The 13800-nt window shown below is 44.8% G+C and overlaps 1 protein-coding gene and 1 long non-coding RNA gene across 7 annotated transcripts in view; one reads left to right on the plus strand and one right to left on the minus strand.

Moving 5' to 3' along the window:
- The window catches only part of CALD1 (caldesmon 1), a 221039-nt gene that overhangs the window by 188326 nt on the left and 18913 nt on the right, over window positions 1–13800 (plus strand). For all 6 annotated transcript variants that reach the window (XR_011030583.1, XM_068278142.1, XM_068278145.1 and 3 more), the window contains 3 exons: window positions 5503–5758; window positions 6774–6914; window positions 11900–11943. Coding sequence is in view for 5 of the 6 variants with exons in the window: in XM_068278142.1 (XP_068134243.1) it covers window positions 5503–5758; window positions 6774–6914; window positions 11900–11943 (441 nt within the window). In the remaining variant the exon portion in view is untranslated. The remainder of the gene's footprint in view (window positions 1–5502; window positions 5759–6773; window positions 6915–11899; window positions 11944–13800) is intronic.
- The window catches only part of LOC137564362 (uncharacterized), a 30661-nt gene that overhangs the window by 5197 nt on the left and 11664 nt on the right, over window positions 1–13800 (minus strand). The window contains exon 2 of the long non-coding RNA XR_011030585.1: window positions 13546–13648. This is a non-coding gene — a long non-coding RNA (uncharacterized lncRNA). The remainder of the gene's footprint in view (window positions 1–13545; window positions 13649–13800) is intronic.

A 13800-nucleotide genomic window follows, 5' to 3' on the forward strand; every position in this document is an offset into this window, starting at 1 on the left:
GCTATTACAGTCCGTACGTCATGACTCCACTCCCCTCCCCCCACTACGGGGTCCAGTATATAACTGAGAGATCAGAATTCTGGAATCATCTGTTTGGGAGTGAACTCCTTCTTCTCTCCCCCTCTCAACTAACTTATCTCTTTTTTGGTTTCTGTAAGTTCAAAGTGGTTATCACAGGCGTAAGAGATAAAAGCATGGAACAGTTGTTAAGAAAAATAATTCTTGCAGTGCATTCCTCTGGCTCTGGTATTTCTAAAGGAGCAAATGCAGTAGCTGGTAGTAGCAGAAGCAAATGACCCTTTATTTAGCAACCTGAGGGTCAGAACTGCAGGAGTGACGGAAAGTATTCACATAATAAAGTAGTTACATCATAAAAGGACTTTGGCTAAGTTCACGCAGAATCCGTGGCGACGTGCGTGCGGCAGTTAAATTCTAGTTTTAGTGGAAATTGCACCGAGAACTGTAAACACGTCACCTGCTTGTCTGTCCGCCTGTCAAACCTTGCCATGTAACCTATCCAGTGGGCTCACCTGAAACAGCCATGGTTTCACCCAATATCCACCAATCCTGACTCTCACCGACAAAGCGCTTTACAACCTAGCTCCTCCTTATTTAAATAATCTTATTTCCAGATACCATCCTACACGCAATCTCTGCTAACCATATTCTCCTCCTGTCTTCCTCTCTGGTCACTTCTCACTCCTGCTTACAAGACTTCTCTGGATCCTCTCCCGCCTCTGGAACTCCCTCCCTCAACACTTGCCCACCCTTTTTAATAGGCAACCTGAAACCTCAAATCTTAAGGCAAGTATACTCTCTCACTTAGGACACCCTGGCAATTGACCACCATTTTTACCATCTCATACACGATTTCCCCCTCACACACCCATTCCCTGTCCTCTGTCCTTGTTGTTGCCGCGCCTCCCGGAAGTTCCTTTGAGTGGCACAGAATATTCTGAAGTGTGCAGGTGCACGTTTCGAGTAGGGATGGTAGACACGGGTTTTCCAGACTCTCCTATCCCACAATATTCAGCATAGCCAATAGGGTTCAGGGGCAAACCCAGGATTTTCAAGGGGGGGGATTCCTGAAAGGTCTCCCTCAGCCACGCACAATACAGTATAATAATATGGTTGTACATTATGCTGGGTACACATAATGCAATATCCTGGCCAACTGACAGATAGGATCTCTGACAATTATTTCCTTGTTGTCGGATCTACTCCTGATTAACAACTGGATCGATCAGGAGCAGTTTGAATACAGATAATAATGAGGACAACCGGCATGGGTAGTGAAGGGGAAAGTGAAGCATTCACACAGCAGGGCAAAGGGCTGTGCTCATACCTGACTCTAAGTTCCCCAGAGCTGCTCCATGCACTGTACACACGCTGCTGCTCCATGCTCTGTACACACGCTGCTGCTCCATGCTCTGTACACACGCTGCTGCTCCATGCTCTGCACACACGCTGCTGCTCCATGCTCTGTACACACTCTGCTGCTCCATGCTCTGTACACACACTGCTGCTCCATGCTCTGTACACACGCTGCTGCTCCATGCTCTGTACACACGCTGCTGCTCCATGCTCTGTACACACGCTGCTGCTCCATGCTCTGTACACACACTGCGGCTCCATGCTCTGTACACATGCTGCTGCTCCATGCTCTGTACACACACTGCTTCTCCATGCTCTGTACACACACTGCTGCTGTATGCTCTGTACACACACTGCTGCTCCATGCTCTGTACACACACTGCTGCTGTATGCTCTGTACACACACTGCTGCTCCATGCTCTGTACACACACTGCTGCTCCATGCTCTGTACACGCTGCTGCTCCATGCTCTGTACACACACTGCTGCTCCATGCTCTGTACACACACTGCTGCTCCATGCTCTGTACACGCTGCTGCTCATTGCTCTGTACAGTACACACCCTGCTGCTCCATACTCTGTACACACACTGCTACTGTATGCTCTGTACACACACTGCTGCTCCATGCTCTGTACACACACTGCTGCTCCATGCTCTGTACACACGCTGCTGCTCCATGCTCTGTACACACACTGCTACTGTATGCTCTGTACACACACTGCTGCTCCATGCTCTGTACACACACTGCTGCTCCATGCTCTGTACACACGCTGCTGCTCCATGCTCTGTACACACACTGCTACTGTATGCTCTGTACACACACTGCTGCTCCATGCTCTGTACACACACTGCTGCTCCATGCTCTGTACACACGCTGCTGCTCCATGCTCTGTACACACACTGCGGCTCCATGCTCTGTACACATGCTGCTGCTCCATGCTCTGTACACACACTGCTTCTCCATGCTCTGTACACACACTGCTGCTGTATGCTCTGTACACACACTGCTGCTCCATGCTCTGTACACACACTGCTACTGTATGCTCTGTACACACACTGCTGCTCCATGCTCTGTACACACACTGCTGCTCCATGCTCTGTACACACACTGCTGCTCCATGCTCTGTACACACGCTGCTGCTCCATGCTCTGTACACACGCTGCTGCTACATCCAAAGTCAACTGTAGCAGGGAAAGAAAGGGAGCTGCAGGATACTTGCAGATATTCTTGTGTTTCAACTTGTGCCTGTCCCCAGACACTGCACCAGCCCTGGTCTGAGGGGGGATTCTGGGCAGCTGTAATACCCCCCTGCGTTTGCCTATGGGGTTGTAGTTTGCTGCAGAGACCCGCTGGTCTGTGAGCATCAGAGGCCAGCTGATGTCAGGTCAGAGGTCATGCTAGTCATTATGGGATGGGGGTTAGCCGCTGGTAAACTACCATCTCTTGTTAACTTTTCCAGCTCAATATCAAATGATTCTTTTTGGAAGACTGCAGCCTGTGTTCCCTGGATCACATTCCCCCTGCTCTGATCTCTAACCTTCTGTAAATCAGAGCCATTGTCATGGCGATAGCAGCAGCGGCGGTTTGGTCGCTAGGAAGGTAATTGCCCGTGTGACATCGGCCTGGCCTCAGAACACTTCACACACTTGTTCAAGAATGATTGGAATGGCCACAAAAATATGCATTTTTTTGTATCTTTATTAACACTCGTCTGTTTGAGACGTACAATGCGTGTTTGATGTCCGACCATGAGAGTAAATTCCTCCTCCGCCGTTATTTCCTGGATTCCACAGACGCCACCGTTTGACGCTTTGTATGTATAAATGTGAAACGTTTCGCAGTGAACTTGTCCCCTCTGACCCGAGGATGTCCTGGGAAAGTGTCCTGCTCCTTCAGTCATCTCCTGCTTATTCTCATGCTCCAGCATTCTTCTCTGACCCTCCAGATGTGTACAGGCAAAAAGGGAGTCAGAAATAGCTGCTAATAGAATATCGGTAACATTGACAACATTCTACTATTAGGTAGTGGTCATTCTGATAATAAAATATATTTTACTAACACTGAACCTAACATTATTCTCACATGAGCCCTTCCTCTACCGATTCCTAACCCCAACAAACCCTCCCACCGATGCCTAACCCTAACCAGTCTTCCCCCACCCACTGACGCCTTACCCTCACTGACCACCCCACCGATACCTTGCTCTAACCAACCCCCCCACCACCACCTACACCTAACCCTAACTGATCTCCCCCCACCCGCCAATGCCTTACCCGAACCGACCACTCCACCAATGCCTTACCCTAACTGATTTCCCCACCCACCAATGCCTAACCCTAACCAATCTCTCCCCACCCACCGATGCCTAACCCTAACTAAAGTGTAGAGAAACCGAGAGCCCAATATAGTGTAGTATGTTAAGCATAAATGAAGTAAAGGTTATCGTGAGAAAATTATACTCACAAACGTGGGTTACCACAAAGGCAACCACTGTATAGGCAGGTGAGGAGATTAGACCTGTCCTCACTCAGGGATAAGAAGTCGCTCTCTGTAGATGCGAAAGGGGGTAGATCACCCCTCCACCAGGGGTGGACACGGTATAGCAGTAGGAGAACAGAGGCGCCAGCAGGATAAAAGCGGATAAAAGCTTTAAAATTTGCTGGGAGGAAGCGGTGGACTTACCTCCATAAAGCAGACACGAAAGACTGTCTGAATAGTAGCAATCACATTTATTAACTAGTACCCCAAAACAGTGCAACGCGTTTCACAGGCCCAGCCCGCTTCATCAGACAATAAACATGGGGACAAGACAGAATTTCAGCAATAGCAGGTGTAGCGCCTCAGGGTGCTGAGGCGCTACACCTGCTATTGCTGAAATTCTGTCTTTTCCCCATGTTTATTGCCTGATGAAGCGGGCTGGGCCTGCGAAACGCGTTGCACTGTTTTGGGGTACTAGTTAATAAATGTGATTGCTACTATTCAGACAGTCTTTCGTGTCTGCTTTATGGAGGTAAGTCCACCGCTTCCTCCCAGCAAATTTTAAAGTTTTTATCCACTTTTATCCTGCTGGCGCCTCTGTTCTCCTACTGGTAACCCTAACTGACCACTCCACCGATGCCTTTCCCTAACTGATTTCCCCACCCAACGATGCATAACCCTAACCAACCTCTCCCCACCCATGATGCCTAACCCTAACTGACCACTCCACCGATGCCTTGCCCTAACTGATCTCCCCCCACCCACCAATGCCTTACCCTAACCAACCACTCTACCAAAGTTAGGGTAAGGCATTGGTGTGGTGCCTTACCCTAACTGATTTCCCCACCCACCAATGCCTAATCCTAACCAACACCTTTCCGCCTCCCCCCAGTGATGCCCAACCTTAACTAATTTCCCCCACCCACCGATGCCTTATCCTAAACTATTTCCCCACAAATGCCTTACCATAATTTACCCCTTCTCCCCTCACTAATGTCTAACCATAACCGATTCCCAATTTATGTTGAACCCCAACTGTCCTCCACCGCAAAACCGCCAATATCTGCACCGCCATTGTCACTATATAGGCAAAATATTGGGTGCCATGGAAGTTAAGCCACTCCATAGGTGCCAAAAATAATGAGTACCGGAGCCGCCCACTACACAAAATGCAGCTATAAATAGCAGATGCCCACTATTTGTAGCCAAACATCCAAATTTCCTGTTTCCCTCCAAAGTGCATCTCCCACCGGCCGGATGTTCTATTCTGGTTCTGAACTCCAGTCCTCCATGGCCACATCCATGTCAGTGTTTAGGATGTGCTGCGAAATATGTTCTACTTGTTGAACCACTTTTTTCCTGATTTGCTCCCATCAGTTAATTTGAGCTGTACCAAAAATGTGTGAGGACCTCGGCCCTTGAGTACTGGAGCTACACATGAGATAAGGGGTATATATGATGCTATAAAGAGAATTTCCTACTTTGTCTCTGTCCACTTCAAATAGCCCATGAGTAGGGATAGTCAATGAGATTGTTAGGCATTTTGAGCGGATGGGAATGTTATGGTAACTGTAAACTGTTAGAGTTTAGCTGAACGTTCTCTTGTGTGTTACTGACCTCCTGCTTGTATTTTACTTTTTTTCTATCAGTGGGGTTAAAGGGCAGTCGAGCATTGATGAACCCGATGCCGGGAACAAGGTGGAAGCGGGAAAGAAGCTGGACGAACTGCGGCGCCGCAGGGGGGAGACAGAAACCGGGGAGTTTGACAAGTTAAAACAGAAACATCAAGAGTCTGCGGCGGAACTGGAAGAGCTGAAGAAGAGACGCGAAGAGCGGAAGAAGCACATGGAGGAGGAGGAGCAGAAGAAGAAACAGGAAGAGGCGGAGAGGAAAGCCAGAGAAGAGGTGGGCTTCTGTCTTTAGCATTTTAAAGAACGACTGAAGCCAGAGTGATATGGGGGCTGCCATATTTATTTCCTTTTAAAGTGGTCTGAAACTCTGACATAACATTCAATAAAAATGTGTTTTCCTACTTTTTATTACTCATACAGTTATCACATTTGCTTTTGTGCACAAGTAATATTGTCTGTTATCAAATTACAAGTTTCCAAAGTGTAGTTTTTCTTGCCCTGAAAGGCATTGCATTTTATTCATTTTCTATTAAAACTGCTTATTATTTTATTAAAATCTTCTAATGAGCTATTCTGAACTGTGTGTGTGCCTGAAGCAGAGACAGTTTCACAGAGAGTGTTTGCTTACATTCCAGTGTTGATACATTTGTGTTTAACAAGTAAAAAATATACTGTTATCTCCAATTTGGATGCGGATTAGAAGCTGAATAGCAAGAGAAAGTGCTTTGTTTAACCATTTCACTGATGTTCTGCTAGAATTTGTTTCTGGGATAGTAGCTTTCAAGCTGCGAGCAATCTTTTAGAGCAAAGTAGAAATGCTGGCTTTCAGATCACTTTAAAGGGGAACTGAAGTAAGAGGTATACGGAGGCTGCCATATTTATTTCCTTTTAATCAATACCAGTTGCCTGGCAGCCCTGCTGGTCTATTTCTCTGCAGTAGTATTTGAATAACACCAGAAACAGGCATGCAGCTAATCTTGTCAGATCTGACTTTAAAGTCTGAAACACCTGATCTGCTGCATGCTTGTTCAGGGGCTATGGCTAATAGTATTAGAGGCAGAGGATCAGCAGGGCTTCCAGGCAACTGGTATTGCTTAAAAGGAAATAAACATGGCAGTCTCCATATACCTCTCTCTTCAGTTCCCCTTTAAGCAATGCCAATTGCCTGGCTGACCCACTGCCTCTAATACTTTTAGCCATAGACCCTGAAAGAAAAATGTGGGTTAAAGATGAGAGTAATTTAATAATTTTTTTTATATATGTAATTATTGCAACCATTGTATTCTTAGGAAGAGAAGAAGAAAATGAAGGAGGAGATAGAGAGGAGAAGGGCGGAGGCTGCAGAGAAACGCCAGAAGCTGCCGGACGAAGGATTATCAGAAGACAAGAAAGCATTTAAATGTTTTACTCCGAAGGGCTCATCTTTTAAGGTACGGCACAAGGTCACTGACTGTTACATTCACATAGGACGGTATATTCAGGAGATGAGGGGGCGGGTAAAGGGCGAGGTTTTTGTTATGGCTATGGTTATTGTGAAGGTTAATGTTAGAGTTGGGGTTTAGGCTAGTGTTAGATTAACCATTTCAGACCGCGGGTATTTTTCGAGAGGAATTGTCACATTTCAGCGCTCCTCCCATTCATTCCCCAATAACTTTATCACTACTTATCACAACAAAATGATCTATACCTTGTTTTTTCCACCACCAATTAGGCTTTCTTTGAGTGGTACATTATGCTAAGCATTATTTTATTCTAAATGCATTATACTGGGAATATTAAGAAAAAATTGAAAAAAAAAAACACATTATTTTTTAGTTTTTAGCCATTATAGTTTTAAAATAATTCATGCTACTATAATTAATATCCACACATTTTATTTGGCCATTTGTCCTGGTTAATGCAACGTTAAAATTATATCCCTAGTATAATGTATGGTGACAATATTTTATTTGGAAATAAAGGTGCATTTTTTTCAGTTTTACATCCATCACTAATTTTTAGCCCATTATTTAATAATGATAGGCCCTCTTGACATAGATATTATTATTATTATTATTATTATTTTTCCCTAAAGTCTGTAGGTGTATTTTACTATTTGGCCACAAGATGTCCCTGCTGAGCAAAGGTCTATGTAGCGTACAAGTACGCTACATAGGATACAATGTATTGCTACATTGTAACTAGGGAAGTGACGCAAGGTTTCAATGGAAACCTGCTGCGATCACAGTGCCGGCGGGGAGATTAATGTTCCCATTCATAAATTGAATGATCGGGCGGCGGAAACCGGCAGAAATCACGGTGGCTCTATGTAAGCATAAACACTGTTTTTGAACAACAACAGTGTTTATTCTTGGCGGTAAAGTACGGATTGGCACAGGGGACTTTTGTCCCCTGCAGCTAATCTCCCCCTGCTCCCTGTAACAGCGCGGTCATGGGCATTTCCCCGCACAATCCCCTGCAAACCCCCCAAACTGCAGGACCTGACTAGCGGCTCTAGCAGCTGCCGCTGCAGACTTGAAGCTTACGTCTGCGCGGCATAATTGGTTAAGGGAGTTTCTTCTTCTGGGTGGTTAAAGGGACTCTGAGCAGAGCTGCAAAATGGAAAACTGAACTTGCCTGGGGCTCCCTCCAGCCCCCCTGTAGACCGTGAGGTCCCCCGGCATCCTTTGGGTCCCTTCGTCTGTCCCGCTGGCGGATCTGTAAGCAGCTTGATCTAGCCGGGAGTCGTGCGCAACTGCTCCTGCACGGCCTGTCCACGCGCCTGTCGCGACCGCCCACCTGATGGCATGAGCGTTCTGCGCATGAGCGGTTCTCGAAATAATGAACTGCATGGGGGAGGGGGGTGCGTTAAATACTATTTCCCCTCTAAATTGTCGCAACTCAGAGGGAGAAGTAATTTGGGGTCCTGCAACTGCCGGATCCCAAAATTACCCATGTGCGGGGCACGGACTATAGTATCACTGTAGCTGCGCCAAGCTTCGGCACTACACGGCACGTGGCAGGCACCACAAAGCCAAGCTTTGCTTTCAGGGGTGTGGGACCGGACAAGAACACTGGTGGAGGCGTCCGGTTATATACCGGTAATAACTATTCAACAACTTTGCATACGATAGGCAATATCAATTTTACCTCTTTAGAAGGATGAACCAATATTATTAGAAAAATTATACTTTTCCGTTTAAGCACTTAAAGAGGAACTCTAGTGAAAATAATTTAAGTTTTTTTTAAAAAATTTAAAAAAATAAAAAAAAAGTGCTTCATTTTTACAATAATTATGTATAAATGATTTAGTCAATTATTGCCCATTGTAAAATCTTTCCTCTCCCTGATTTTTCATTCTGACATTTATCACATGGTGACATTTTTACTGCTGGCAGGTGATGTCAGTGGAAGGAGATGCTGTTTGCTTTTTTTCCCACAAGGCTCCCACAGTGTGATGTCAGAACCATGGTCCTGACATCACACTGTGGGAGGGGTTTTCCACAATATCAGCCATACAGAGCCCCCTGATGATCCGTTTGTGAAAAGGTAAAGATTTCTCGTGGGAAAGGGGGTATCAGCTACTGATTGGGATGAAGTTCAATTATTGGTTACGGTTTCTCTTTAAAAGGGCCTGTATTAGGAGCTGTGTCAGCGTGAGCGATACCTGCCCAATAGTCATAAGCCATTCCCTGTCAGTGCCGGATAACCGAGACTTTACTGTATTGTGCCAAAATAATGTAGTGCCGATGTTAAAGTGTCAATGTCTAACATTTTGCTTAGATGAGCCTCTTTTACTAAATTCATTTAGTAGAGGATTAAAACAGTGTTATAAAATAATCTGGATTATCAGAGATCGCTGTGTAACTTTGTTTTACTGTTTTCTCTACTAACAGAGGTCCATTATCATTTTATATAGCGTATGTGAAAAACTACATGTGACTTTTAGTGGCTTGCCGTGGTGGGTTGTATAAGGGTGTAAGGAACGGAGAGAGGCCCATTCTACGCCAGCGGCAGAACTGCGTGCTTGCCACGTGGCTTGGCCACCAATCTGCCGGGTGATGAATGTCATCTGGTTGCTACCGATTGGCAGAGCTTGCAACCATTAAGCCATTTGCAGCTTCAAACGAAATTTTCCGTTAGAAAGCGGCTGGTGGATTCTAAACCTATGCCGGCAAATTTAATTTGGCTGCCTAGTGCGAGCGTCTGGGAGTGGTTATAGTTACCTGTTCCAGGTGGCTTCTTCTCTTCCTCCACCAGTGGCTCTGAACTTCCGACAGGTCTTCTGGGTCCCGATCACATGATATGACATAGGATCCAGGAGACCGTGTCAGTGTTACAGAGCCACCCAATGGTGGAAGAGAAGTGATGGAAGAGACTCTTCCTTCACCCTCTTCTACCACCGGATGGCCTCCTGGATCCTGATCACATGTCACATCATGTGATCGGAACCGAGAAGACATGTCGGGATTACATCGCCCCCGCAATACATAACTGTGCCAAGTACTAGCTTCCACTGTCCACACACTTGCTTCCCTGGGCAGCTCTGCCATTTCTCCGTCTATCACAGCACATTTCCCCCCCCCCCTTCCACCTGCCTCCTACCACACCCACAGCAAGACCCAATGAGTAATAGTTTTATTTGTCACCCTTATCAAGCCTGTACACTGTGTGTACCAGCAGGTACACAATCTCCAGCTAGGAAAGTCAATTAACAAGACACAGAAAAATTACATACCGTATGTATAAAAAGTCTTCAGCAAATAAATAAAAAATATTAAAAAAAGTAAGCAAAAAAAATTATTTTCATCTGTCAATCCTTTATAGAATCCACCCAAGTGTGTATTTCGATTCTTTTTTCTATCTCTTTTTTTTCATATTTGTGACGTTTGTGTACAATGAGTTTAGGGGTTAAACTCTCAGGTATTTAATCACTTGCTCTCTTAAGGCTCATACACATGTCCAAAGAATCTGCACAACTATCTTTCACACTTGTTCTGTTGGAAGATAAATTTGGCGTGTGTACAGCTGGCAAACAACCAGACGACCAACTGATAACGGGTCGTTTGCCAGATCCAACCGGTGGGTCAACCTGCCCAACTATCATGCAGTTTGGAACATGTGTACAAGTCTTTTCAACAACTTTGTTGTTTTTGAACGCTGACATGTTGTGCAGTTTGACATTTAGCCTGCACGCATAGTATTTAAAGAGACACTGAAGCGGAAAAAAAATTATGATATTATGATTTGTATGTGTAGTACAGCTAAGAAATTAAACATTAAGATCAGATACATCAGTCTAATTGTTTCCAGTACAGGAAGAGTTGAGAAACTCCAGTTGTTATCTCTATGCAAAAAAAGCTATTAAGCTCTCCGACCAAGTTAGTCGTGGAGAGGGCTGTTATCTGACTTTTATTATCTCAACTGTAATTGAAATGTTTACTTTTTCTCTGCTAGAGGAGAGGTCATTAGTTCACAGACTGCTCTGAAAGACTCATTTTGAATGCTGAGTGTTGTGTAATCTGCACATATTATAGAATCATGCAATGTTAAAAAAACACTATATACCTGAAAATAAAAGTATGAGAATATTTTCTTTGCTGCTAATCTTCTAGTAATTATTCATAGTACACAACCAATTCATTATATCATATATTTTTTTTCCGCTTCAGTGTCTCTTTAAGGGGGTTGGTTGTTTTGTTGGTTGGCGTGTGTGTATGTACTTGTCGTGTTAACAACTTTTTGTGCGGTTGGTTGTGAATTCTGTTGGACGTGTGTATGAGCTTTTAACCAATAACTGGGATTCTGCCCCGCCCCCTCATCATACTGAATAAGCTCTGCTCTTTGCATGGCCACAATTCCTTTTCATGTTCAGGAAGCAAAGAGATGATTTAATCCAAACCAGACATGAACCAATTAGATGCTCATTAGGACATCCCTAAATTGTCATGGTTAAATTATTTTTATACAGAAGTTAAATAAGAACTTGTGGAGTTCTTAGAAAATCACCCATAGACATTCTTGGCCCTCCTCTCATTAAGTCATTTATTCAGTATGTGGGTACAGCATGTCCTTTTTTAATATTTTGTCTGGTGTTTCTCTTTAAGTATGTGTGTTTATGTATTTAAAGAAAAGGCGGTGGAAGGGGTCCAGACGTTTTTGATTGGTGCTTTCATATATTTACTCTCATGGTCGATTATATGCTAATAATTCTACCTTGCACGCAAATGTGATACAAATTGTACAGAGTCTGAAACTGGGCCAACCAAAATTGGCCGGAAGTGATTTTCTGTCTGCATACAATTTTCAATTTAATTATTTGCACCTCAGTTCAGTGACCATCTTTATTATCTATATGAGTTTTGAGCTCAATATTACTAGATAACAAGGCTCGGGTGATATAAGATTGTTATAACCAGTTTTGCTCTCTTTACAGATTGAAGAACGGGCAGAATTCTTGAACAGATCCTCTCAGAAAAGGTAAAATCTGACAAATCCGACCAACAAATCTGAACACGAGTTTTACTGTAACTGTTTGATGAATATGCGCACTTCCTTAGAAGTAATGGATAACACATATTGGCCCCTATGTACCGTAATTCACTTTTTATCCTCATTTTTCTCCTAGTACATACTATACATGTCAAACTCTGGCCCACGGGCCGAATCTGGCCCTCAAAGCCATTAGATTTGGCCCACAGATGGTTTACCCCACTTTGCATTATGTTTGGCTCACTCTAGACCATCAGGGAAGCTATATTGGAGGTGAAGCCCTAGATCACCAGGGAAGCCATAAGGTAGAGGGATGGGGAAAGTACTAGACACCAGCGAACTGTATGGGAATGAGAGGGGGCGGGGGCACTAGACACCACAAAACTGTATAGAGGATGGAGGGAGGACCATTAGACACCAGGGACCTATATAGGGGAGGGAGGACCCTTAAACACCAGGGAACTGTTTAGGGGGTGGGGCTATAGACCCCAGGTAACTTTATAAGGGAGGAAGGTGGCCATGAGACATTGAGGCTGGCCTGCCACTTGGTCCCTGTGTTTAACGTCAGCCCCCTTTTTTATTTGAGTTTGATGTAGACGCTACTGATGCATGAGGATGTCAGGCAACTGGTATTGTTTAAAAGGAAATAAATATGGAAGCCTCCATATCCCTCTCACTTCAAGTTCCCTTTAAGCCTGTAGGGATTTGCTATTCATCTTCACAAGGGTATTTACAAAAAAACAACACTTATAATTCACGCTACTCAACGTCTGTTTGCAGAATTTGTTTGGTTTTGGGTTTACTTGAGATTTAAAACTCCTGCAGTTGATAGACAACATTTTTTTTAAAAAGTTTTAAAAGTTCAAATATTGAATGCTCAATCCAAGGGAGGTTCTGGAGAGACGGATAATCAAGAATACAAAATGGACGGGTATTTGAAGGGATCGAGGTGACAGATGACTCTTCTAAGATAGTGCGTCTTCGCTCTATATCCCCTGACATCACCGGTGTTCATGTATGCTAGTATAACCTAACCTGTCGCTACTCTCACACAGAACCCTCCTCTGGCGTGTAACTAATAACTTCCCCACCCCCAAAGAACTAATAGCCTACCGTTGGTGGGCTACCAATAATGCCCCCGCCCTTGGTGGGCAACTAATAACCCTCCCTCCCAGAGGGAAAATATACCCGCCCCCTGGTGGAAAACTAATAACGCCCCCTCCCTGAGGAACTGATAACCCCCCCCCCCCTTGGTGGGCAATTTAATAGCCGTATAAATGCATGCTGCTTTGATAAGTATGCTAGGATGTTGGAACACCGGTGGGTCTGGCTGCGGAGATGACCGTCTGCAGTCTCTCACCCCCCCTCCCCTAATTGTTCTGCCGCCTTCCATCAACTTCCTCCAACCTCGTCCCTGCACAGAGTGCTTTCTGTTCCCAGGCAAATGCTCATTACACAGAGTGACGAGTCCTGTAAACCAAAGCTTTGTTCGTTGATTAAAGCGGACTCCTTCAATTCCCGGGGACGCAGACTGTCATCTATAATCTGTGATGCTATTAGCACAGGAAGTGGGAGGTTGTCGCTCATTACCGTGTACCATTAGTCCTGATATTCCTGGAAGAGCTCAGCCTCTCTGCCCTTGTCTGTCTTCAGCTGTCATTCCACACTGCCAACACCAGAGGGCAGCCATTACCTGGAAAAAAAAGACTTTTTCAGAACTATCCGCACATTGCAGGTCTTAGCAGTTGAGGGACATACAATTTCAACATTTAAAGAGAACCCGAGTTGGGGTTCTGACAATGCAATCCACATACAGAGGCTGGGTCTGCCTATACTGCCCAGCCT

Source organism: Hyperolius riggenbachi, chromosome 3 (genome assembly GCF_040937935.1).
Source record: "Hyperolius riggenbachi isolate aHypRig1 chromosome 3, aHypRig1.pri, whole genome shotgun sequence".
Classification (NCBI taxonomy): domain Eukaryota; kingdom Metazoa; phylum Chordata; class Amphibia; order Anura; family Hyperoliidae; genus Hyperolius; species Hyperolius riggenbachi.